Genomic DNA, 24618 nt, shown 5'->3' with positions numbered 1-24618 from the left:
TTCAACTTTTTGGTTATATCCCTCTACCGATTGATTATCAGACATTCATGTTTCAAAGAAGAGAGTCCTATGGATAAAGAATGCAAGTATTCCCAATGTCTTCTGCTTCTGTTATTTGCCTGTAAATTTTGCTTGTCCAAAGGAGTTGACACCCTTTCTAGAGGCCAAAGTCTTTCAGGAAATGAAACCATTGTATCAAAAGATGGAACATTTGAATTGGGATTCTTTGCAACAGGCCGGTCTAATAATGTCTATTTAGGCATTTGGTACTCAAGTTTGGCAGCCAAGACCATAGTCTGGGTAGCGAATAGAGTAGAACCAATATTTAACACATCCCAGACTTCAAGACTTGAAATTTCTGAGGACGGTAATCTTGTATTGTTGGATCATTCTGGAAGTATTGTATGGTCAACAAATTTGGTGTCTGCACCAGCAAGTTCTGTTGAAGCTGTGCTTCTTGATAACGGAAATTTTGTACTCAGGGAAACTTCAAATGCGTCAAACTTATTCTGGCAAAGTTTTGATTATCCTACTGATACATGGCTGCCAGGAGCAAAATTGGGCTACAAGATGCTATCTTCCAATAACAGCTATGAAGCTCAACGTTTAGTTTCATGGAGAAGTACAGACGATCCCGCTCCTGGGATGTTTTCACTTGTGTTAGACACAAATACATCAGGCAGTGAAATTCTCATACAGTGGAACAAGTCTGTAAGCTATTGGAATAGTGGAATCTGGAACGGTTCAATGTTTCCCTCAGCTCCTGAACTGAAATATTCAATTAACTTCACTTTTGTTTCAGACCAAAGTGAGACATATTACACTTACTCGGCATTTGAGTCTGCTGTAGTTCTATGGAGATTCGTAATGGATACATCTGGACAGCTAAAGCTGCTACAAGCTACGCGTGGCTTGGGCTATGGAGCCTCGGCTTTAACGTTTACTCAACCAATAGATCAATCTGATGTTTATGCATTTTGTGGGGAATTTGGTGTTTTTACCGGTAACTATTCTTCCTCTTGCACATGTTTGGAAGGCTTTGAGAGCACAAATGATGGGGCTCCCGGCTGTGCACGAAAAACCCCACAGCGGTGCAAAACTAGTACCTCACCAGAAAGGGGGAACGCTGGATTTTTACCAATTTCAAACATGAAACTTCCTGGTAATCCACAATCACTTCTTGTTGAAAATGCGGACGGTTGCAAATCAGCTTGTCAGGAGAACTGCTCTTGTACAGCTTATTCATATGGTGGTAGCGATTGCTTAATTTGGATTGGAGCTCTATTAGACTTAAAGCAGGCCGTGGATGTGAAACAAAACCTACTCCTGAAGGTTGCAACTTCTGAGATTCAAGTGCCTCCAACTGGTGAAATTCGCTTCTTGAGAAATTTTAGTTGCTTTTCTGCATGAAAAACACACATTTTAATTTTATGTACGTAATGTTTGTCATTATTCATGGCTATGTACCTATGATTGTTGTATTCAGTTTCAGGGAACAAAGACAATTCAGGGGACAAAAAACGATCTAGTATAATTGTAGCAGTGGTGGTTCCCTTGGCAGCCGCTATTTTAGGAGGATTCATCATTTTCGTCACATGGAAGATCAAGCAAAGAGGTAAAAATTCTGTATATCAACTCTCCAAAATTTGTCAGGCAACATGCCATTGCCAGGACAATACAACTGTACATGGTGTAGAAAAGAAAGAATGATGTATAGATCCTTTCCAATTACCTTTTGCAAGGTAGTTTCGGTTAAATTTGCAATTAAGTATTGTAAATGATGATAATGATCTGTTGGCAATTGCAAACTGGTATGTGTAGAAAAACGTGTCATTTGAGGTTCAGAGAAAAGTGATTGTCTTCTTCTTATGATAAACAGGCGGTCGGAAGAAAGAATCAAGCGAGGATCTACTATCATATGATTTTGATTCCAGCAACAGTGAAACAGATAGTGAAACGAAGAATGCAAATGATGTTAGGCAAGGAAAAAAGGGTGGTCTTATTCTACCCTTTTTCAGCTATGCAAGTGTGTGCACCGCTACAAACAATTTCTCAGCAGGCAATAAGATTGGTGAGGGAGGATTTGGTCCAGTCTACAAAGTAAGATTGAAGTGCTAACAAAACTCTGACAAATTCAGCAATCCATGTTATTGACCACTTTATTTGCAAGCTGAGACTTACGCATATTCAACTTTCATTTCTCCTCTTTGGAACCAGGGCAAATCCCTAAAGGGACAGGAGATAGCTGTCAAGAGGCTTTCAAGAGGATCTGGACAAGGGCTGAAGGAATTCAGAAATGAAGCTTTGTTAATTGCAAAGCTGCAGCACAGGAATCTTGTTCGGCTTTTAGGCTGTTGCAATGAGCAGGAAGAAAGTATACTGATCTATGAGTACATGCCGAATAAAAGCCTAGATTCTTTCATATTTGGTTAGTGTTCTTCTACTCAGATAATTCTTTTGGAGACCATATTCTGGTTTCATTAGTGAAAAACTGAAAACGCATTGCAGATCCTGAGAAACAAATGCAAATAGACTGGGACACTCGTATTAGCATCATTCAAGGGATTGCACAAGGGATACTATATCTGCACGAGTACTCAAGGTTGCGCATTGTTCATAGAGATCTTAAAGCTAGTAACATCTTATTAGACAGTGAAATGAACCCCAAAATATCAGATTTTGGCACCGCAAGGATATTTGGTGGAAGTGATTCAAAAACCAATACAAAAAGGATTGTTGGAACTCCGTAAGTAAAGAATCTACTTCCTTCACACGTGAGCAACTAATTCTTCTGATATATACCAGAATTAATTGTGTGATTATTTCTGTGTGTCAAAATTTAGTGGCTATATGGCCCCAGAGTACCTACTGGAAGGCCTTTTCTCTGCCAAATCTGATGTGTACAGCTTCGGTGTATTGGTGCTTGAAATTGTGAGTGGCAAGAAGAACACTGGCTTTCATAATAGCGACTCCCTTCACCTTCTTGGACATGTAAGCATCAAATTTAAAATTTTTCTTTCCATCAAGAACCTTTCAATGTTTTATGATAATTAAAGTTGCAGCATGTGTTTCACAAGAATATTATTATTCATTGATGCAAGGCCTGGGAGCTTTGGAATTCAAAACGAGCACTGGAACTAATCGATCCATCACTAGGTTGTCCTCCTGATGTTGCTCCATTGAGATGCATTAACATAGGGCTTCTCTGCATTGAAGAAAATCCAAATGATCGGCCTGCCATGTCTGATGTTGTCTCGATGCTTGGCAATGAACTTGCAGCTCTTCCCTCACCAAAGCAACCTGCATTTACTGCAATCAGACCTGTGATTAATACCAAATCAATCTCAAGCAATGATCAAAAGTTTTCAGTAAATGGCCTAACCATTTCATCTGTTGAACCAAGATGAGTAGCTTCACCTTTTTGTTGTATGTTATGATTTGGACTTCAAAGTGATCTATTATCCTGGTGTACCGTCCCCCAGTGATATATAAGGTGTAGCAGAGAAAATGGTAATAAAGAATATTGTAGGCTACACAGTCTTTACTAGTAGATGAATACGAACATTTCTGTCCTTCTCTTCTGTCTTTTCAATATCCAATATCAGTTTAGCCATGCCATAAAATAATTGTTATTGTTCTTTACTGCCTTTGGCACCTCAAAATCTCGTTCATCCTTAAAAAATGGCTATGGTATAATTGGTTTTGAAAAGGCCAATCAGCAATGATCATATTTATATGTGTAAAAACAAAAAAACCCCTATGGTAAACCTAATATACAGAAAAGTCCCCTGTAGTTTTAAAATATATAACACATGTACCGCATACTTTGAACTAAATTGTAAAAGTGACGGAATTCGTTAAACTTAACGGAAATGGATGAAATGACCAGAATGCCTTGATATAATTAAGCAAAAGACAGATAAAAAAATCTTTTGTTTTATTCTCTAGATAGAGGGAATTGAGGCTTAAGGGGTAGAATAGGTATATTTGTTAAAAATTAGGTATAAAATTTTTTTTTTAGGTTCCAATAAGTCATTTCCGTTAACTTTGACGGATTCCGTCACCTTTACAATTTAGTTCAAAGTACGGAGTATCGTGTTGTATATTTTAAAACAATGAGGGACTTTTCTGTATATTAGATTTATCACAAGGGGTTTTTTTATAGTTTACCCTATTTATATTTAACCAGGACATCCAAATGAGGATATAGTTCTCCTGCTTAATCTCTTACCAATGAACTACATTGCAATGTTCCTGCAATAATGCAACATAAGTAAAGTGTCTCCATACTCGGGAGACAACAAAAGCTGCATTCTCTCCCTGTTTCATTTTTCACTTCTAATCTATTCTTTTTTACCTTTTTTTTTTAATTTTGGGTGGCACGTTGCCCCAGACACTACTAGAAAAAGTTGTTTTTGTGACCGTCAATGATAGTCATAAAAGGGTCCTAACAGTCACGAAAACTTTTTGTGATCATATTGTGACATGTTTATGAGAGTTATGTATTTAATGGTCACAAAATTTTTTTTTGACTTGTATATGAATGTCACATTATTAATTGTGACTTACAAGAGTACTTTGTATTTTGAATGTAATAAAAAGTCAAAAAACTAGAATTTATTTGTGACATGCAAATAATAATCACAAAAGATCTTTTGTGTCATGTTTTATTAGTCACAAATTCTATTGGGACCTACTAGTTGAATTAGACCCTATAAGCCTTATGACTAGCGGACTTGCAAGTCACAAAAACATCTTTTTTTTTTTTGGGAAGGCCAAAACCAGGAAGAAATCCATTCACAGGCCTCCTCATTTGATGTCCATCAAGAAATAAGAAAAAGATAGAAATTCATTTGTAGCAAATTAACTACCTTCCTTTAGTCAACATATTAATCGAGTCTTGTAGTATACACTAATGTTGATCAAAATTACAATACCACAAATACAAATAAACAGTTCCATGACTGCCATCTCAACTTCAACAAAGACCGACTCGAGTCAGTCTACAGTTAACCTTCTTGTAGCACCAAGCTTCGAAATGCAGAATCGCCAACCATCAATTTTGTAGTCTTCAAGTGGATTTCTGTGCCCAGAACTCCGGAAACTCACCTGCAGGAAAGGCCACTAATAAGAATATTGTCTAAAGAAAACAACAAAATTGTCAAACCAGCAGGGAAGTAGCTTACCACTGAAGTCTAATTAAACTGAGCCTATTCATGTTTACAGGATGATTCCTCTAGAAACAATCCAAAGTCTCAACAAGAATTGCTCTCTGTATTCTAGGAAATAAGTACCATTAATTTCAAAAGAGCAATAAAAAAAAAGATCAAAAGTCATCCCAAAATATTAATAGTCAGGAGAGTTCAAAAAATCACTTGTTTTTATTCAGGATATGGCATAGATTTATGAATGGAACAGAATAACCTAATTTTCTCTTTAAAAGTCAATAAGTCCATAAGTCCCAGGAGTCTTTATATCTAATGAATATTGCATATAATAATGAATAGGGTCTGATCAAGATTTTAATTCCTCAAGACTAGGGGTGCAAACGAGTCGAGTCGAATCGAATTTTGGACTAATCGAGCCGAGCCTCCAGTTAATTTTATGAAACTCGAACTCGAGCTCGACGAGCTCAAAATGTCAAATTCGAGCTCGAGCTCGACTCGAATTACTTAAAAAAATAATTAAAAAATATTTATTTTTAAAAATAAATAAAATAATAATTTTTCTTAACAAATAATAAAATATTAGAAATATATATGTAATTTTACTATTAAATAAAAAATAAATATATAAATATGTAATCGAACTCGCGAGCCAACAAGCTTAACATTTTTGAGCTCAAGCTCGACTTGATTAGCTCAAACTCGACTCAAGCTCAATATTGACTGAGCTCAAGTCGAGCTCATATTCGAGTCGTTTGCGATCGGCTCGATTCATGTACAGCTCTACTCAGGACCCAAGAATTTCAACTACTCCCTTTAGTCCATGTCATCAACTTTCAGTCATGAATTAACTAAGCCAGGATTTGATTTTGAGAACTAGATTAAGTCATGGCTGAGGCTTTAGATTAATTCTTCCATCATATCCAAGAAACAATATCCAAAACCTGCAAAAGGAAAAGAATAATTAATTTTGCAACAAACACTAACAAATGCAAATTAAGCAGCCACCAAGAAAGAAGGGAATTCATTGGGACAAAAGTTACTACCTAAGCAATAAGCATGTTACTATCCAAGGAAAAGAATAATAAACTCTCAAAACAAAATACAAATAGTAGTTGAACAGTTCCAACTTTATGCTTCAATTCCACGTGAAAACTAACATAATTAAGGGTCTGTTTGATTGGAAGTAAAATGTTTTCCTTGGAAAAATATTTTCCGTGGAAGTAATTTTCCATGAAAATTATTTCCTTTTCATCATTTTCAGGTGTTTGGTTAGCTTATTGAAAATATTTTCTTACTTCATTTTTCTGGTGTTTGTTTAACTTTTGAAATATTTTCACTTTTATCTCTATCTTTACTTTCTCCACATTATAACTACATACTTCTTCCCATGCAAACTAAGAAAATTTATCTCATTGTTTAACTTTAAAAAATCTTGGAGAAATGTATATATGAATAAAAAATATCTCCTAAAGCAATAAACAAATTGCTGGCCATTTAGTGTCAAATATCAATCACATGCAACGCTTATTGTGACATATATCTTACACTCTCACTGCTGAAAGTTTCTCTAGAAAAGAATGTTCCTATTATACATAATTAATTACTAGCATAGGATGAGCAGGATGAGTTTTTTTTTTATTTTGAATATACTAGGGGGAGGGTTGGGTTGGGTTGGGTTGGGTGGTACGGGGGAGGGAGTGTAAGGAAGAGGTCTTGTGTTCGAGTTCTCCTGTTTACACTAAAAAACAAAAAAAGAACATACTACAAGATGTTTTCAGTAAGTTTGGAACATACTACAGGCGGGATGCATGCATTTCGAAAAACAACTTCAGTAAGTTTGGAAGAGAAGTTGTTTTCCATAAGATGAGTGAAAATATTTTACATAGGAAAATATTTTCAGTAACTTTTGTGCAACCAAACACGGGAAATTATGAAAATATTTTCCTGGAAAACATTTTCACCCGAAACAAACAGACCCTAAGTGAGAAATGGTGGTTCAAACTTCAGAACAACGAGAAGGCATCACAAAAACTTAGCACGAATACATTTGTATATAATGCACTAAAAACTCAAACTTCATACTTGCAAGAAAGGTAAGATACATTTTCCCTTTTTCTTGATACCTGCCAGAGGGCGAGGGCAAGGGCAAGACCAACAAATTGAGATGTAGGTAGCCTAGGATTTCCATACATGGAAGCAAGTAAGCAACATACACCCTACTAGACCAAGGTAAGGCAATGTTGCTTTCTGCAACAACTCTAAGAGGAACATCAGCTGAGGGTAAGAGCGTAAGGAAGGCTTGAATTTCAAATGAGACTTGGGATAATCTCAACTCTAGTCAAAAAGAAAAATGCACTGCCTAACCTACTTGCATGTCTGATATTCTTAAACAGAACAAACAACCTCAACATTTCCAAATGGGGTACCAACACCAATTGTGAGGATAATTCATGCCAAATAACATTAAACCACATATTGGTGCGCCAAGGGCAATTTTAATCCTGTTGGACCATGGGAGAGGTATGCTCCCTTGAATTATTTTCACAACAGCATTGCTTCAATGAAACAAATTAGGATCGGTTAGAGGTACAATACGGCAGCAAGCCAATGTCAAGAGTAATTTATGTATGGATCTCTGCAGGTAAAGTTCTTATACTGGCAGATTTTCGACACCATTGCCCCAGAACTAGGTGTCAGGTCATGGGTACCAGAGAAATCCCATCGGAAATACAACCTAGCAAGTTCATAAGAATTGACCCGGTCCGCAGGGAATTAGTCGGGCCCCGTAAGGATTGATCCGAATACCCCTGTGTCAAAAAAAAAAAAAAGTTCATAAGAAAGAACTCAAAAGTCTACCTTGTCAATGGATTAATTATGTCTGTGCTGCTTTGACTTTCATATTCGTTTTATTAAACTGTTTCATAGACATTAACACGACTTTCCAACATGTTTGGAACATCAGTGTTGAAGAGGAATAAGAACAATTATAGTGCCCATATTCATGGAAAGCAATCAGATTTCATCAGCATGGTAAATGAATCTCCCATCAATTTCAGATGTTACATTTTTTGGCAGATGTACAGACTAAAATGTGACATAGATATTCTACTTAACAGAAAAGATTTCGAGTAATGAGATGACTGTATGTTAAACTTTAAAAATATATCCAGACTTACTTCTAAAAAGATGTTTTTCAAGGCTTCCCCGTGTCATAAACTCATAAACAAGCAGCCTCTAGATCTGATCATCTTCTATGCAAATACCCTATGAGTTTAACAAGATTAGCATGATGAAGCTGTTCAAGGAAGTCTCTTCATGAGCATGATGAAACTGGAGCTACATTTTCTCCCCAAAAGAATTTGATCATTAAAAAAAATAATAAAAAAACAAATATTAGAGGAAAGAAGTACCAAAATTCTTGCTTTAATGCAAAACTACAACAACGAAAAATATCAAAAAGACAAAAAAATCAAAATTGAAGCGGTAAAAGAGAGAGTTAGAGGAAAAATGGACATCTCTTTCAAAGATTAGACTTCCATAACTCAATTTGACTGTTATGATTATAAACGAAGAAGAAAGCGGAAATGATTTTGACATTAAGTTATTTGCTTTCATGGCCAAAATGAAAATGCTTAGCCCTTCAGAAATAAAAAATAAAAAATGCTTAGTCAGCGGATAGGTCAACACGACGTAGTTACTTTGACCTTTTCATGGCTTGCACGACTAGAATAGGTCAACACATAGTTACTTTAAATATTTCAAGACTTAAACGATGGAATAGGTGCTGGTCGCAAAAAGTCGGTAAACGGCGCAGTTTTATTGCTTTTATGTGACATGCCAATCTTGATTATAAAAAATTTGTATTTGTGGCCCTCATAAAAACCTGATTTTAATCCCTAGGCTTGTATTTTTCTTTAGAATTTTTTAAAAATTTTATCAACGGGTGCAAAGGTACCTGTTTGATTCGGTGGCAGTTTAGTCCTTTTTGAATTCTCAATTAATCATTTTGGCTTCACTCATTCCCTTCAGTGTATAGTAGGAGTAGGTGTATAATATAAATTATTGTGTCGACAAAAAAAAAAGGAAAGGACTTATTTGTTGCATCTACTGAAGTAGTGTTCAAGTCACTACCTAATTGCAACACTTTTTTCTACGTTGAACATTCTTGATGCATGTATCTACTATACATTTTATAATATTCCTCCCCCGCACAAAAATTTTGACTTGGAAATTCAGAAAACGGGAAACACAAATGACAAATGTCCTTGATTTGAAGTCAATGGAAATAACATATATGTCAGTTACATCACATTTTCTTCAGTTGTACGAGATTCTTGATACCCCATAGTTTTGATTATATTTTATATATTGAGTTTAAAACATTTAAAAACTTCTAGTTCGGGTATAAAATGTTCCAAATCAAGACTGATTGATATAGAAAAGCAATTATAATACCATGGTATTCTGTATATTTTCTGCTGTATATTTTCTGCTTCTATGCTTTGCAGTTAAATTTTGTTCGTCCACTGCAGTGGAAACCATTTCTTTTGGCCAGAGTCTTTCAGGATCACAAACCATCGTATCACAAGATGGAACGTTTGAGTTGGGATTCTTTTCAACAGGAAAGTCTAACAACACCTATCTAGGCATCTGGTACAGAGACTTTGCAGAAAAGACCACAGTCTGGGTAGCAAGTAGAGAAAAACCAATATCTAACACTTCCAGGAGTTCAAAGCTTGAGATATCTGAGGACGGCAATCTAGTATTGCGTGATGAGTCTGAAATTTTGTGGTCAACAAATTTGGTACTATCACAACCAAGTTCAATTGAAGCAGTGCTTCTTAACACTGGAAACTTTGTACTCAGAGAAAGTTCAGAGCCATCTACAATCTTTTGGCAAAGTTTTGATTATCCTACTGATACATGGCTTCCTGATGGCAAATTGGGCTTGAGGATACTTCCTGCTTCATCTTGGGAACCGCAACGTCTTATTTCATGGAAAAATTCAGAAGATCCTTCACCTGGGATTTACTCCTTTGTGATGGACAAAGATACATCAGGAGGTCAGCTGTTCCTGGAATGGAACATGTCTGCAAGATACTGTAGTACTGGAACCTGGACAGGTGAAGTTTTTGCATCTGTTCCTGAATTCAGCTACACATCTAAATTCACTCTGGTCTCAACCCCAAATGAGACCTATTACACTTACTCTCTCTTCAATAAAATCATACTTTCAAGACTAGTAATGGATGTATCTGGACAGCTCAAACAGCTTACAGCTTTGCGTGGCCATCAAACGTGGAGTGAAACTTTTTCTCTACCTAGGGAACAATCTGATGTTTACGCATATTGTGGGGATTTCAGTTACTCCAGCAGTAGTTCACCATCCTCTTGCACATGTTTGCAAGGTTTTGTTCCATTTTCAAATGAAAATGACAGGATAAATGGTGGAATGCGTGGTTGTGAAAGGAAAGCCCCTCTGTTGTGTGAAAACAATACTTCACCAAAAGGGAAGAAGAATGGATTTTTAAGAATTTCAAACTTGAATCCACCTAATAACTCGGAAGAACAGCAGCTTACTGTGGAAGAATGCAAATCAGCTTGCTTGGAGAATTGCTTCTGTATAGCTTATGCCAATGTTGGTAGTTTGTGCTCAATGTGGAGTGGAGCTCTACTGAATTTAAAGCAAGTCTCTGATGTTGTTAACAACAGACAAGATCTCTATGTGAAAGTTGCAAACTCTGAACTTCAAGATGATTCAGGTCTGTGTCGGCTATGAGTAAAATTATTTTATACAGAAAATTTCGTCACACTTGTACTTTACAAGATGGGGGTTTTTTTTTTTTTGGATTGATTATAGAACGATAACTCTTTTATTATAAATTCCAGGTGATAAAAAGAGATTGATGGTAATTGTAGCAGTGGTGGTGTCATTGGTTGGACCTGCTTTAGGAGGACTCCTAATTTTCGGAGCAAGGAAGATCAAGAGAAGAGGTAAACATGCTATAGATCACACTCTTCAATCGCATGCTTTTCTTCTTCAAAATTCAAGTGGAAAACCTGCTAATATTAGGACAGTACTCAATGGCAAAACTACAGATACAGATTAAAAAATAAAAAAGATCAATTCGTTAAAGTAATATCTTTTGCTAATTTACTTATTAGTTTAGGAGAAAATAGCAATTATACACAGAAAATGATGGTAAGTACCTGTTGCAATTGGCGATTGCAGAACCTGTCAACAAATGCAGACACAGTAAATATTTCTTTTATCATGGAAACAGGTCACGGGAAGAAAGACTCCAGCCAGGATTTATTATCATTTGATTTTAGTTCCAGCAACCATGCAATAGATAATCAAGTGAAGAATGTAAACAATGCAAGGGAAGGAAGTAAGAATGATTTTGATCTACCTTTATTCAGCTATGCAAGTGTTTCTGCTGCCACAAGCAATTTTTCAGCAGGCAATAAGCTCGGGGAGGGAGGATTTGGACCAGTCTACAAGGTAAGATCAAATGCTTGAATTGAAGGGCTTCTATTGTGAAGTTCAGAAAATATTTGGCATTCCAATATACCTTACACACAGAATAACACTTTAAGCAGTGGTATGCAACTTTTTTATTTTTTTCCCTATCTCCTCTTGTGAAATAGGGCAAAACTCTGAAGGGGCAAGAGATAGCAGTAAAGAGGCTTTCAACAAGATCAGGACAAGGGCTTCAAGAATTCAGAAATGAGATTCTATTGATTGCGAAACTGCAGCACAGGAATCTTGTCCGACTTTTAGGTGGTTGTATTGAGCAGGATGAGAATATACTGGTCTATGAGTACATGCCCAACAAAAGTCTAGATTTTTTCCTGTTTGGTTAGTGTTCTTCATAGAATGATTTCCCCATCTGTTCTATTTGATACGTTGTATTCTGGTATTCCTTATGATTGACAACTACTTGCAGATCCCAAGAAACAAGTGTCACTAGAATGGGAGACTCGTATTTGCATCATTGAAGGGATTGCTCAAGGGCTCTTATATCTGCATCAGTATTCCAGATTGCGTATAATCCACAGAGATCTCAAAGCTAGTAACATTCTTTTAGACGGTGAAATGAACCCCAAAATATCAGATTTTGGCATGGCAAGGATATTTGGTGGCAATAATTCAGAAGCAAACACTAAAAGAATTGTTGGAACTTAGTAAGTAATAAAGAAAACCTTCATTACTGCACCAGTTACCAACTATTTTAATGTATTTATATAATAGAATGGAAAGCTAGACTTCTTGATTTACTCACAAATTTCCTGTTTATGGCTAATTTAGCGGATACATGGCCCCTGAGTATGCACTGGACGGCATTTTCTCCATCAAATCCGATGTGTTTAGCTTTGGTGTTTTGGTGCTTGAGATAGTGAGTGGCAAGAAGAACACTGGCTTTTATAACAGCAACGCCCTTAATCTTATCGGACATGTAAGAAAGAAATTTAAAAAACAAATGTTTCTCTTTTCTTTGTGAATCCTCGCAATCCTAGCTGAAAATCAAAATTGAAACATGCTTATGGAAACTGTTATTGATCAATACAGGCTTGGGACTTGTGGATTCTAAATCGCGCACTGGAATTACTGGATCCATCACTAGGTTCTCCTCCTGCTGTTGCTGTACTAAGATGCATCAACATAGGACTTCTTTGCGTGCAAGAAAATCCAAATGATCGGCCTACCATGTCCAATGTTGTCTCAATGCTTTGCAATGAAGTTGTAGCTCTTTCCCCACCAAAACAGCCTGCTTTTGCAGCAAGGAGAAATGTGATCAAGGCCAACTCAACCTCAAGCAATGCTGAAAGTGTCTCAGTTAATGGACTAACTTTTTCCTCATTAGAACCAAGATGATTAGTTGCCATTCCTTCCATTTGTACAATCTGAAGCATGATTCAAGAGCAATGTCATTCTTTGTAACAAATGGCTGCTTGAAAGGGAAATCAGACAAATATTCTGTTTGGGAAAACATGTTTGAGAGTAATTACTGAACCCAAATCAGAAATTGGTTGTTTTTTCTTAATTCTCTGAGGAAGCCGGGGGAGTAATTCCCAGCTTCATGTTCAATGGATTTGGATTGGAGCAAAAGGCGTGATCCATCAAGGGTCTCGGCGTTACACTAGCTTGTATACTACATTACATATGTTGCATTGAGCGCCTTTAACCTTAGGCTCTTGAAGGCGTGGTCCTTTGTACGCTTACCAACCCATTGGAATCCTGAAGGCGCTCTTCTAGATGCTTGACTTCATGTCTGCAGACAACCAATCCTACGTGTTAATTCCCCGCCCTTGTGACGGGGAGGGACATTTGGGAACCATTCCTTAAACAACTATGGAATTCAAAAGGATCTCCATCCCCTCTAAAATTGATGCATCATAGGCAAAAAAATGTCAACTTTTACAACTTTCTTTTTTAATTTTTCCTTTTCTAGAAAATGATTTAGATAAAAAAAAAAGTCGAAATGAGTAGACGTGAAGATAAAAATAATTAATCTTATATACTATTGCATTAGATGCATGTCACATAATTTCAATGTAAATTTGAATTTTATTTTTTATATATACAATATGCATGTAAGGGTGCTAATGTATACAATATTAGTATATAAATCAAATAAAATCATAAAAATTCACACCCGAAAGAGACTATGATGAATGGTATGAATGACGCATGTTCAGAAGTAACATTGATTCACTAAATAAAAAGATTCTATTATTAGCAAATAAAACTAGAATCTAATTACGAAATGCATAGTATAGAATCATTCTATTTATAAAAAAAATCAACAGCAGTACCGTATTTCTAATTCCCCCCCCTTTTCGCTTCTTAAATCCTACCCTTCATCTACTTAAAAAAAAATTAGAAAAAAAAAACACATTTATTTCTCTCCCTCTTCCATTTTTTTTAACTTTTCTTTTTTTCATTTATCTTCCAATTTTTCGATTAAAGTATTTTGTTGGAATTTTGAAGTGGGTCCAACACTATCCATCACAGATGAAGCTAAAGGCCGCCTCAAGCTCCGCCCCGGTTCCTCTCCTAATTTATCCCAGATTATTTTATCAATTTCAAAACTTCTCCCCAAGTCCCAACTTCCAACAGCTACTGGCTCCTGGCGCTTCTCCAACTTCTTCGGTCCCCACTCTTCAGCGGTAAATTTCAATTTATGCAAATATTTTCCATTCTTTGTTCAATTTTGTTTTCTCAGTTCCATTAATGCTGTAAATTTCCTGCATTTTATGCTTCTTTAATTCAAGTTGAGCTAAAAGCAAATACTTGAACACTATTTGATTGAATTTGGAGATTCTGCAATGTCAAAATTTTTTCCTTAATCTACAAAATGTGATGCAAACCCACATCTTTAAATAAGGTGAAAAGAAGGAGAAAGTGAAAAAGAAAAGATTTTGATTGTGGGTTCAGTGAAAAAGCAGTTAAAATCCCAATTCAAAAATTTTTCTCCTCTTTTTGCATTGGGTTGTTGTTTAAGGTAATGTGATATTGCACTTATTTCTGAGAGTTTTCTGTTTTTTCTTGAAGAAAAAAAAGAATCTTTTTTACAGTATTTTTTCTTGGTGGTTCTTGATAAAGTTGTGATTGCAGGCGGAAATGATCATCAAGGGGTTGTTTAGAAGATATCAGCGGTGGAATCCAGTGCATCCAACATTAGGAGCCTTTTGGGGCATGGGATTAGGTATTGGTTGTGGTGTTGGATGGGGACCTGGTTTTGGTCCTGAGGTGATCGGTTATGTTGGTGCTGGTTGTGGTGCTGGATTTTGTGTTGGGATCACTCTTGCCGGTATCGGCATTGGTCTTCCGGCTAATTATGTCTACACACTTCCTTACAACGGTACCTTAATCGATTTTTTTGATGAAAGTCATTTATATGTATCACTGGTGCAGTGCACTACTGTCCCTTGTGGGAATGCATTAGGTTTATGTTCTGCTAAAGTCTTTGCGGATATGCTTGGAACAATTGATTGATGCTTTTTGGATAGTTAGAAGCTGTTTAACGTGTTTTCTTTTGCAACTCAGCGCTGTATTTAGCTTAATTTACGGTGGAAAAACAAATTCTGTAAAGCTGCTAGAAAGTTGTTTCCCAAATCATCTTTCGTGCTCTTGAATACTATGAAAATTGAAAGAGCGTCTTCAATTTTATGAATGGCAGTTACAACAGTATGTTTGGAAAGAGCTGAAGCAGATGAAAATAGATCCTCGATACTATGAGTATGAGAGAGCACTTGTAACCCTATAATGGTTCCTGATGCTTCTCCATGGTAAATTGTATCAGCACTCTATATATATTTTATGTATTTGTATTACTATTTAAATTGATTGGTATAATACAACTGGACATTTCTAAGCTGATACTCTATGGTTAGATGTCATTCTTCTCTGTTGGGTTGTGAGAAAATGATGCTTAATTGTTGTTTATGATAACGGACTTCAGACTTGTTGAATGCCATAGTTACCATCTGATTATTTGTTTCTGTAGCTTTTGTGGCCGCTAGAACTGGTGCTTTGGGGATTGCTGAATCAAATAGTGTACGTAGCATGAAAAATGTTGCAGGGGATGGTTGGTCTAACTTAAGAGGAACTATCCCTGGATTGCAACAGAAAGGAAGTCAAATGTTGCCAGGGTTTGGAATCAGAAATCCTTTAGAGAACATGTTGGACATTTCTAATGTGAAAAACGCAATTTTTTCCAGCTCAACACCTATGATGAACGAGCTACAAAGAATCAGGAGTCACTTCTTTCCTCCGCACAAAGGTGTGTTGTTCTTGTCAACTTGAGTTTTTGTATAACCTGTGATGACTGTGTATGTTACAGTTATATTCACTAACTAGAAAATCAACTTTTCACTTGAACCTTAGTAAATTGGTTTTATAACATGCACTTCTATTTTGACTAAAGGGATCATTATCTGTTGCTTCTGGTTTTAATTAAATTTCTACAATCCTCTTTCTTTTCATTTTTATTCAAGATTTTCTACGATTATACATGTTGTATCTCTTCCCCCTGTCCCCTTTTTTGGCATGCCATATAAGCTTAAGAATGAATGATATGCTGAATAACTCTAGTCGAGCAACTTTTGCTAGTAATGTGATGACTATTAAACCACCGACTTCTATAATTTTGAAACACTACTAAAACCCACGAACTTTTTTTTTCCTAAAATTTCCAATAAAAAGGCAATACTTGAGTAAATGACCCTCCCTTCCATAACGTGTTTATACCATGAGACAAAAGAAGATCATGGTTCACTGGGACGTGAGTAGACTTCTTTGGTTCCGAATGATCCTTCCTCCCACTGATATACTTGAAAGTCTCTGTAGCCTGACTGGATGAGTAGGCAGCGGGGACAATTAGACATAAACCTTCAGAAAATTTTATATATGTTACCATATTAAGATACTCCAATGGGGTCAGTGGGGCAATCGCCCCAACTGTAGCTCCACCCTGCACTCACCAGACACGAGACAAAGGCACTCAAGCTATAGGTATTCGAAGGCCATTCTATTTTCCAGCATGTGGTAAACTACTAAAATGCTAATTCTGGACATGCTCCAGCAGTGTCATGCAAATACTCTTACATGGCAAACTACTCATTCACTACAGCTATTCAGATGTTTATTTTCTGTTAACAGATTCAGAATATTGAAAATCAATCCTAAACTTGCAGGTTCAAAAGAATGACAGAGACCCCAAAGAGTGTGGTATGTTTTGTATCATTGTCATTGCAGATTAGACGTTTTCATCCAAGCACACTTATTGGCAGTTTTCATTTTTGATCTTTCATAACACTTTCAGTACTTATTTCACGACAAGTCTAAAAGTGCACTTGTGAACTTATGACACAGAGACATTAGGGCTCAATTTCTTGTCCCATGAGTCTCTAATTTACAAGAAGGGCTCAATGCAGGATCGATGAAATTTATCTATTATTTATTAGTACATTCTTCACAGTTACGGTTCTATCACAAAACATCATACTAGTTGTATAATTTGAGTGACTATTGTCTCCTGAATATCAAAAAGAACTCTATCAGTCTGCTGCACTAGTTATCTACTACTGCTTGTTAGGTTCATGAAAAAGACAGGAATTTTTTAAATAAGTAGAGGGTATTGTTGGGAGGCAACTATATAAACGAAACACCTTGGTACATCAGGAGAAAAATAAAAAAAAATTGGGATATGCAACTTTCCTTCTAGTCGCATGATGAATAGTTCATGCTTGTTTTTTAAGTGACTATTTACTTGTAATGTTTATCTTTTTTTCGTTTTTTCCTCTCTCTCCCCGGCTTCTTCCATCTCCATCCATATCCCCCTTCTTTTCTTGGTACCGTAGCCTTGTGTACTCCACCCTTATGTTGGAAGACCATTGGTTTGGTAATCTTCAGTATCTTTGAAGAAGACAAAGAAGTGAAAAAATGCAAGTACTGAATGCTAGTAGCTGGGAAAGAATTTCACTGAAACTAGAAAAAATAAAATGAACGGTACATCAAGAAACACTGTACTAATCAAATTTAGCAGTTGCATGTTATGATTTGCTGCTCAAGACTGGACCTGACATTTCAAGATCAGTGCCAACACGTTTGGCTTTTTGCTAATAATTTTGGCAAATAACCAGCAAAACAGAAACTGAAGGAATGAAACACATTCTGGGAAAAAACTGCCATAAAATGCTTTTATTCTGGATCCGAAACTTTGCATGTATTTCATTTTACAACAAACCTACTTTCCTTTTCAGAGAATGTCGGTAGCCAACCAAAGGGATGACATGAAGTCAACGCAAGACAAAGGTGTTGAACCTTAAACCAAGTAAATAGTACACAAAAAACATCATCATCATCATCAGTTGACTGGAGTTATTCCGAGAGACAGCTTCCTCAAGCATCTGCGAGCAACACAAATAAAGGGAGTTCTAAGAATTTGTATGATCAGAACGATACAAGACTTTAGTAAGGAATCATAGACGTGGCAGGTCATGTTTTGTCCAAGAAGAGAATTCCTCACCATCTGGGGAACGAGAATTCTTTGAAGAAAATTCAGCGTGAGCCATTGGAATGGATATAGATAGTTGGGTTGTAGAAAATGAATTCTTGTTTGATCCAGCATCATCGAGATTGGACCACGATTCTTTAGTCGTAGGCCACTCATCGAAGAAAGGACGCATAGAATGCGGCTCCTGCTTTCCTGGCCCAGGGGAACCAATCTCACTGCCAAAGAAGCAATGTTGCTGCCGCTGTTTCGACAGTCTAGCATCCATCATGGGATCAAAAGCATGAGCAATATGCAGATCGGAGGAGTGACCCAGTGTATGTGCATCACTTTTAGATTTCAGCATGGGGCTCGATGGAACTTGGGATGGAAGTAGACGCCAAGTATTACCTACATCAGATCCTACTCCAAGACTTCCCACACTTCCGGAAGCTTCTGGAGAGAAATTATGCTGATCTGCATCAGGAGTCAGTCCATGGATATACCTGCAACGGAACATCTCTCTAGTCATTCATCCTACTTCAGACAAAAGTTTGCTCAACTCAATTCAGTTGCAAGAGACAGGACCAACAAAAAGAATTAAACAGTTTTAAGTCAATTCCGCATAAAGACCCGAGATAAATTTACCAAAAGTACCCATCCATCCTTCCAAAGCATTCAAGGGAACTGTCCCCAAATCAATTCCTCTCAAATCTATCACTAGTAAACCTTTCTAGCATAGGCGTGCTATTGGGAGTATTTATTATCATATTCAAGTGCCTCCCTTGCTGTACTTCTAACTGATTCCTGCGTTCCTTGTTGTACTCCTAACTGATACAAGGAACAAAAACATCTCTGTAAAAGTAGCACTTTGATCAAGCAACCTAATGAGACATCAATCCCACCGAATTATTTTTTCCACCAAATGTTGTTGCATGGACTATAAAGTTCAAGCGCATGATGTACAGCCAAAATCGGGAGCTTCACTTTTTACCAAAATCGTCTATATATCGAATTTGAACCATGAAAAAATTATAATAATAAAAAAATAATATAAAAAAAAATTAAAACGTAGCCCTAGCAAAGGAAAAATGTAATCCACTCAAGTCATTCAAGGATCAGTGCACCTAGCAGGCTTTTTTAATCAAGTTTACCAATCACAAGCATAACTAAAAGATGCATGCAAATGTCTAAATGAGATGTTGCCCAACAATACAAAACTGTCTCCTTTGTTCTTTCAGTTAAATACCAGAAAACATTATGTTCCGCCAAAAGAGTAGCAAAATTTCTTTTGGTGATGGAGCCAAATGCATTGAATGCATCAATATAAGCCACTCTTCTCCTTTCCATTTCCTTATTCTTCTCCTTTCCTGCATTTTAAGTTATACATATCTTACAATAATTAGACCAAACTAACTAAAAACAACACTTAAAATTTTTTCCTGTTAAGACGATAAGTTGATATCCAATTACAGATTTTGATATACTTGGATCTTGCAGCTCAGTCATACGATGAAATGCGGTACTCTGCTGAAGTTTAGGATCTTGCAGCTTAGTGACAGGATGAAATGTAATACTGTGGTGAAGTTATGCAGTTAGGTTAAGGATATGTATCTTGAAATAAAATTTATCATCTTTCTCAGCCCATCTCAAAGGCTAGCTTCAATAGTTCTAAGAGAAAACTATCTAAGCAACATGTGAGATGGGACAACAAAACAATCCAGAGCAATTAAAGAGATTACCAAGTTCAATTATCCTGCATCTCCTCTCCATCTCAACCCAGAAGAATCACCCCATATTGACGTATACATTTGTATATTATTTATATTGACAGCAAAACACAGCACAATAATAAGTTGCATTTCAGCAAACAAAGATCCTCATAGGTTCAGAAAGCAATGATTACTGCCATTTCCAGAGATTAACATACCAAAAGAATGGAGTAACCTATATAATAAAGACTATCATGAGTACAAAGCAATGCATCACCAAGTTACCTATATTCTTTATTATCACCCCCATATGACACAGGCTCAAGCTGAAACTTTGTTACATTGCTTCCGGAATACAGACCCTCCGAGTTAGCAACAGAATACAAGGGCATATTGTGGAAGCTTCCAGTTCCACTATTTTGGAAGATTCCACTGCTGCTGCTGCTGCCAGCAGCCATGTGTGGCATCGCAGTTGACAAGGACTGCGAAGCAGAATGAGATTCCACAGGCTTTCTTGAACGGTTGCGGCCTCGATGCATGTGCCGCTCACAATACTTGGAGTCCGGATAAGCATCTTTAGAACACCTCCATTTCTTCCCATCTGTCCTCCTGCACCTACCTGGCTCTGGGTCAAATTTCTTCCCATAGTAGGAGCAATAGCCCACTGCACATAACAATCTAAGATTAACATTTGAAAGCAAATAGCAGAAAGGAATTGAAATTCTAACCTATAAGCAAGACCACATTAAAGTAGGCCAAGTGCCACCATCAAAAGCAATTCTGGGGAAGAAAGGGCATGCTTAGTTTAACAATTTTGCAGAATACACAAACATACAACCTGAACCCTGCATACCTGAAATCATCCCACTATATTAAAAAGATAAGAAAGAAAACATAAAACGAAGTGTGTGCTACCAAATTGCACCGCAATCAAAAAGATAATCTAGATGTTCATTCCAATAAGCCTAACCCAAAAAATTCTCCACGATGGCAAACAAAATCAAAATAATCCCTGATTATGCACCCTACTCGTTTCAGATTATCCACAAACAAAATTCACGTCCAGTACAAATGAACTCATTCCTGATACCCAAACTCACAAAACTTAAGAAACAGAGGTATGTAAAGATTCGCAAAGATCTCATACCATTCCCTCTCTCATACCATTCCTTCAAGAGAAAGAAGTGATATACAGCACATTGTTCAGGTTATGTCAAAACTTAAGCTTTTCACCCAACTAAAAGTTATAGGATACTTCATTCCACAAAGAAAAAAAAATTCATAAATTCAGTCACTACTACAAGAAAACCTTAAACATATTCAGTAAGTATACGAGAAGGAACAAAACTCCAACACCCAAAAACACATAAAAATAAAAAAGACCCCATTTCATTAATCCGCCTACAAATCAAGTTCAAACCCTTAGCATTAGATGCTGCAGCCACCGCCACCTCATCGCCGGAGCTAACTAGCTAGCTAGCTGCAAATATATACACACACTACCTCATGTACACGCACAAAAATATAGAGAAGTTGATGAACATGCAGTGTAAACATACAACTAGGATGATGGAAGAAGCGAGAAGAAAGGGCTTCAAAGCTGCGGCGGATAGGGACAACAAGCTCTGGAGGAACAGGTAAGCCAGCATTTAAATACTTGTATATCATAGCTTGATGCTCCAGCTCCTGCCACTGCACCGCCGTGAACGGTGGCCGATAATAACACCCTCCACCCGCACCAACCCCCACCCCCTCCCCCACCCCTCCCCCTCCTGCAGAAGCCACCGTCACCACCGACGTCGATGACGTCCCACTCATCCCCCCACCTCCCCCTACCCCCAAAAAACAAAAAAAAGGCGAAAAAATGAAGACCCTTTTCTTCTTTTTGCTTTATTTAACTTCCCAAGTAAGAAAAAAAGCTACCTGCAATAAGAAAGATTAAAAAAAATAGTGAATAATTTACATATAAAGAGAGAGAAGGAGAAAGCAGCAGTGTGTGTCGATGAAGGTGTGGAAGTGTGTGTTGTGTGTGGCTGGGGGGTTACCTAGAAGGGGGACAGATCTAGGGTTTGGGCAAACATGGTGGGTACAGTAGATAGAGATTGAGAGAGAGGGGAAAACTGAAAAGCTGAGGGAAAACCCCAAAAAGTAAAGGAGAGGATTTTGCAAGACAGCAAGTGTCTCTCTCTCTCTCTCTCTCACAGCAGCAGAGCAGTGTGTTTGAGTGTTTGCAGTGTGTGCAGTATGTGTAGTGTGGGAAATGTGTGTGTGCGAGTACTGAGTAGGAGTGAGGGGAAAGGATTGTTGCTGGCTTTTGTTGTTTGTTAAGTACAATTTGAGCTGACATATTTGTTTAAGTTCTGTGGCAAGATTTCTCTTTTCTGTTGTAGTAACAGTGGTTTATTCTTTGTCTTTTGGCTTAATGATAAGTTTTGATTGTGTTTAGAGTCTCTACAGTTGTCTTTTTAACTCATAAGGAAGATGATAGTGTTCAAAAGAAACTCTCACTCTCACTGGTTTTTTCTTCTGTTTTTTTTTTCTCTTTTAAGATATAACTTCATAATGAGGGGTTGAGTTTATTAAAAATGTTTAGAGGCACCTATTTCTTCCCCTTTAGTCTTAAAGCAATGAATAAAATTGTGGAGATTTTTTATTGTTAAAATTCAGACAAGAATTCACTTGTTTGAAAAACTAGTACAAGTACATCGAATAACAAGGTCAAAATAGTCCATGTATCACAAACATAAATGCTAATTGACAAAGTAACCTAGAAAATTAAAAATAATTTGGTGATTCATTACTAGTTATTAAAAAATGAGGAAGCTTTTGCTTGTAATTCAACAGCAAAAGCATACGTACGACAGAGTTGAATAATAACTTAAAAAGCAAAAAAAAAAAAAAAAAGGACATATATATAGGAGGAGGAAAAGGGTAAGGTGTTGTCCATATGATCTTTTTCTCCTCCTTTTTTTTGTCAAATTGCTGAGTTTTTGAAAAATGAACAAAATTATATAGTAGAATAAAAGAACAATTTTTGGAAGGAAGAAATAGGGAAAAGAAAAGGAATGCAAAGAGATTTAGGATGTTAATGAAAAAGGTTTAGGTATGGTAAGGATGTTGAGATCAGAGGGAGCAGTGGGTGATGTAAGAAAGTGGTCAGAGGTGGGGGCAAAGGGGGTTGGCTTTGAGTGGTCAGAGGAGGCAGTACATTATGTCTTGTTGTGACCAAAGGCAAATGATGTTAGATACCTCATGTGACTGTATTATGGCAGCAGTGCAATGGCAAACTTTGGCATGAAGTTTATCCCTACAAATCTCCTTTTTCTTTTTAGCTATATATACCTCTGTCTTTTGCATGGTAAATTTTGAAGTGATACTTCTGTTTTTCTTTGATAAGGTAAAAGGGTGAAAAGGACAGATGATGCAGCAAAATTCCATCTACCCATCAGCTCATGAGTCATGACAATGAAAGTTCTCAATTCTCACATGTTGTCGAATTATTTTATCAGAAGAATGGCGGGGAAAATTCCATTCAGGAAAGATAAATCAAGATTCTTTAATGAACAAATGATGAGGGTCCTTTTTTTTTTTTTTTCTCTTTTATGAAAGTTAATGAAAGGTATTAGAATTTATTACTACTTTAGATCGAACATGAAAAAGACAACCAAATTAAAGGAATATAAAAGAGGAATTGTGACAGTAGGAGAAAATTGAGCTTAGATGCTAGACAGGCCCAAAACTCTTGCTTTTGCACTCATGCCTGCCTGCAATTTGAGTGGGATGGGCTTACTTGGTTGCTATTAATGTGCAATTTGGGCTAAGATCTAAGATGACGGTGTGACTCGTGCAGATTTTATACACTTTACGCTTTACTGATTTGTTTTTAAATACTATAAACCTTATAGGTAAGAGAGAGAGAGAGGATTTGAAAATCGAATCACTAACCGTGTAGGTGAAAGAAAAAAGAAAGGACTTGAGAATCGAATCACTATGAAAAAAAAAGAAAATGACTTGAGAATCGAATCACTGTGATAACCTCACAATCAACTGACTAATATACCTACCAACGAAGTTAGATTTTGGGAACTGTTGTTGGTACACTTTTATCCTAGTTGGAAAGTTGATGGTATTTTCTTTACAGACTGTAAAGATAAGGCAGGGTAATAGTAGGATAGAACCTTGCATAGAAATGGTAAGGTTTGAGAATGTACAATTTAGACAAGATGGAAGAAGGTAACCAGTGTTGAGTGAAGCAAGAAAGGAACATGACAGATGGTATTTTGATGTTTAGCCAGCAAGGTATGACTCACTTCAAAAAGAAAGTATAAATGGAAAATCCTCCCATTCTCTCAAAAAAACCCCATTTGGAGAGGATCCTAGTCACGATGTCATGAATTTTCCTAATGGACCATGTAATAAACCATCAACTACTCATCTTTATACAACAATTCAGTTGTTATACATCTTCCTCAAACTGATTCAGGGAGAGTATCAAAGCAAGAACCATTCATTACCACATCCTTCATGAAAATGATTTCTAGATCAGAAAATGGAGTGTAAACTCACATGAGAAATGTGCAGGCAGCTGAGGTTTTGGATGTACAGGACAGACAATTGCAGAGATAAAATCTACTGCCCAACAGCCCCAATGACTTCTTCTAATTGCCCCTCTTCTAACAAATTTTAGGACAGAACTATTACACAACCATCCATTTTCTAGGGAAATTCATGAGACAT

The 24618-nt window shown here is 36.8% G+C and overlaps 4 protein-coding genes across 5 annotated transcripts; 3 read left to right on the top strand and 1 right to left on the bottom strand.

Annotated features, from left to right (window-relative positions):
- LOC113704438 (G-type lectin S-receptor-like serine/threonine-protein kinase At4g27290) lies at positions 1-3572 on the top strand. Its single transcript, XM_027226341.2, has 7 exons — positions 1-1366; positions 1487-1615; positions 1880-2100; positions 2218-2428; positions 2509-2746; positions 2844-2991; positions 3102-3572. The coding sequence occupies exons 1-7, from the start codon at positions 70-72 to the stop codon at positions 3405-3407; spliced, it is 2550 nt and encodes an 849-aa protein (XP_027082142.2). The 5' UTR covers positions 1-69; the 3' UTR covers positions 3408-3572.
- Positions 3573-9575: 6003 nt separating this feature from the next.
- LOC140012549 (G-type lectin S-receptor-like serine/threonine-protein kinase At4g27290) lies at positions 9576-13281 on the top strand. Its single transcript, XM_072060709.1, has 7 exons — positions 9576-10930; positions 11058-11162; positions 11453-11673; positions 11820-12030; positions 12119-12356; positions 12481-12628; positions 12742-13281. Exons 1-7 carry the CDS (start codon positions 9625-9627, stop codon positions 13045-13047), a joined length of 2535 nt encoding a protein of 844 aa, XP_071916810.1. The 5' UTR covers positions 9576-9624; the 3' UTR covers positions 13048-13281.
- A 907-nt stretch (positions 13282-14188) lies between these two features.
- Positions 14189-19052, top strand: LOC140003786 (cadmium-induced protein AS8-like). 2 transcript variants are annotated; one of them, XM_027225208.2, is made up of 5 exons: positions 14189-14342; positions 14791-15037; positions 15683-15958; positions 16872-16905; positions 17940-19052. In XM_027225208.2, exons 2-4 carry the CDS (start codon positions 14797-14799, stop codon positions 16883-16885), a joined length of 531 nt encoding a protein of 176 aa, XP_027081009.1. In that variant the 5' UTR covers positions 14189-14342; positions 14791-14796; the 3' UTR covers positions 16886-16905; positions 17940-19052. The 2 variants fall into 2 exon arrangements, with proteins under 2 accessions (XP_027081009.1, XP_071917605.1); XM_072061504.1 differs by lacking the exon at positions 16872-16905.
- LOC140012923 (growth-regulating factor 4-like) lies at positions 17849-22311 on the bottom strand. Its single transcript, XM_072061502.1, has 5 exons — positions 21927-22311; positions 21441-21804; positions 20167-20545; positions 18206-18675; positions 17849-18086 (listed from the first exon to the last, which is right to left on the bottom strand). The coding sequence occupies exons 2-5, from the start codon at positions 21697-21699 to the stop codon at positions 18079-18081; spliced, it is 1116 nt and encodes a 371-aa protein (XP_071917603.1). The 5' UTR covers positions 21700-21804; positions 21927-22311; the 3' UTR covers positions 17849-18078.
- Positions 22312-24618: the final 2307 nt, after the last annotated feature.

This window comes from Coffea arabica, chromosome 8e (assembly GCF_036785885.1).
Source record: "Coffea arabica cultivar ET-39 chromosome 8e, Coffea Arabica ET-39 HiFi, whole genome shotgun sequence".
NCBI classification, from domain to species: Eukaryota; Viridiplantae; Streptophyta; class Magnoliopsida; order Gentianales; family Rubiaceae; genus Coffea; species Coffea arabica.
This window is presented reverse-complemented; position numbering and strand designations above follow the sequence as displayed.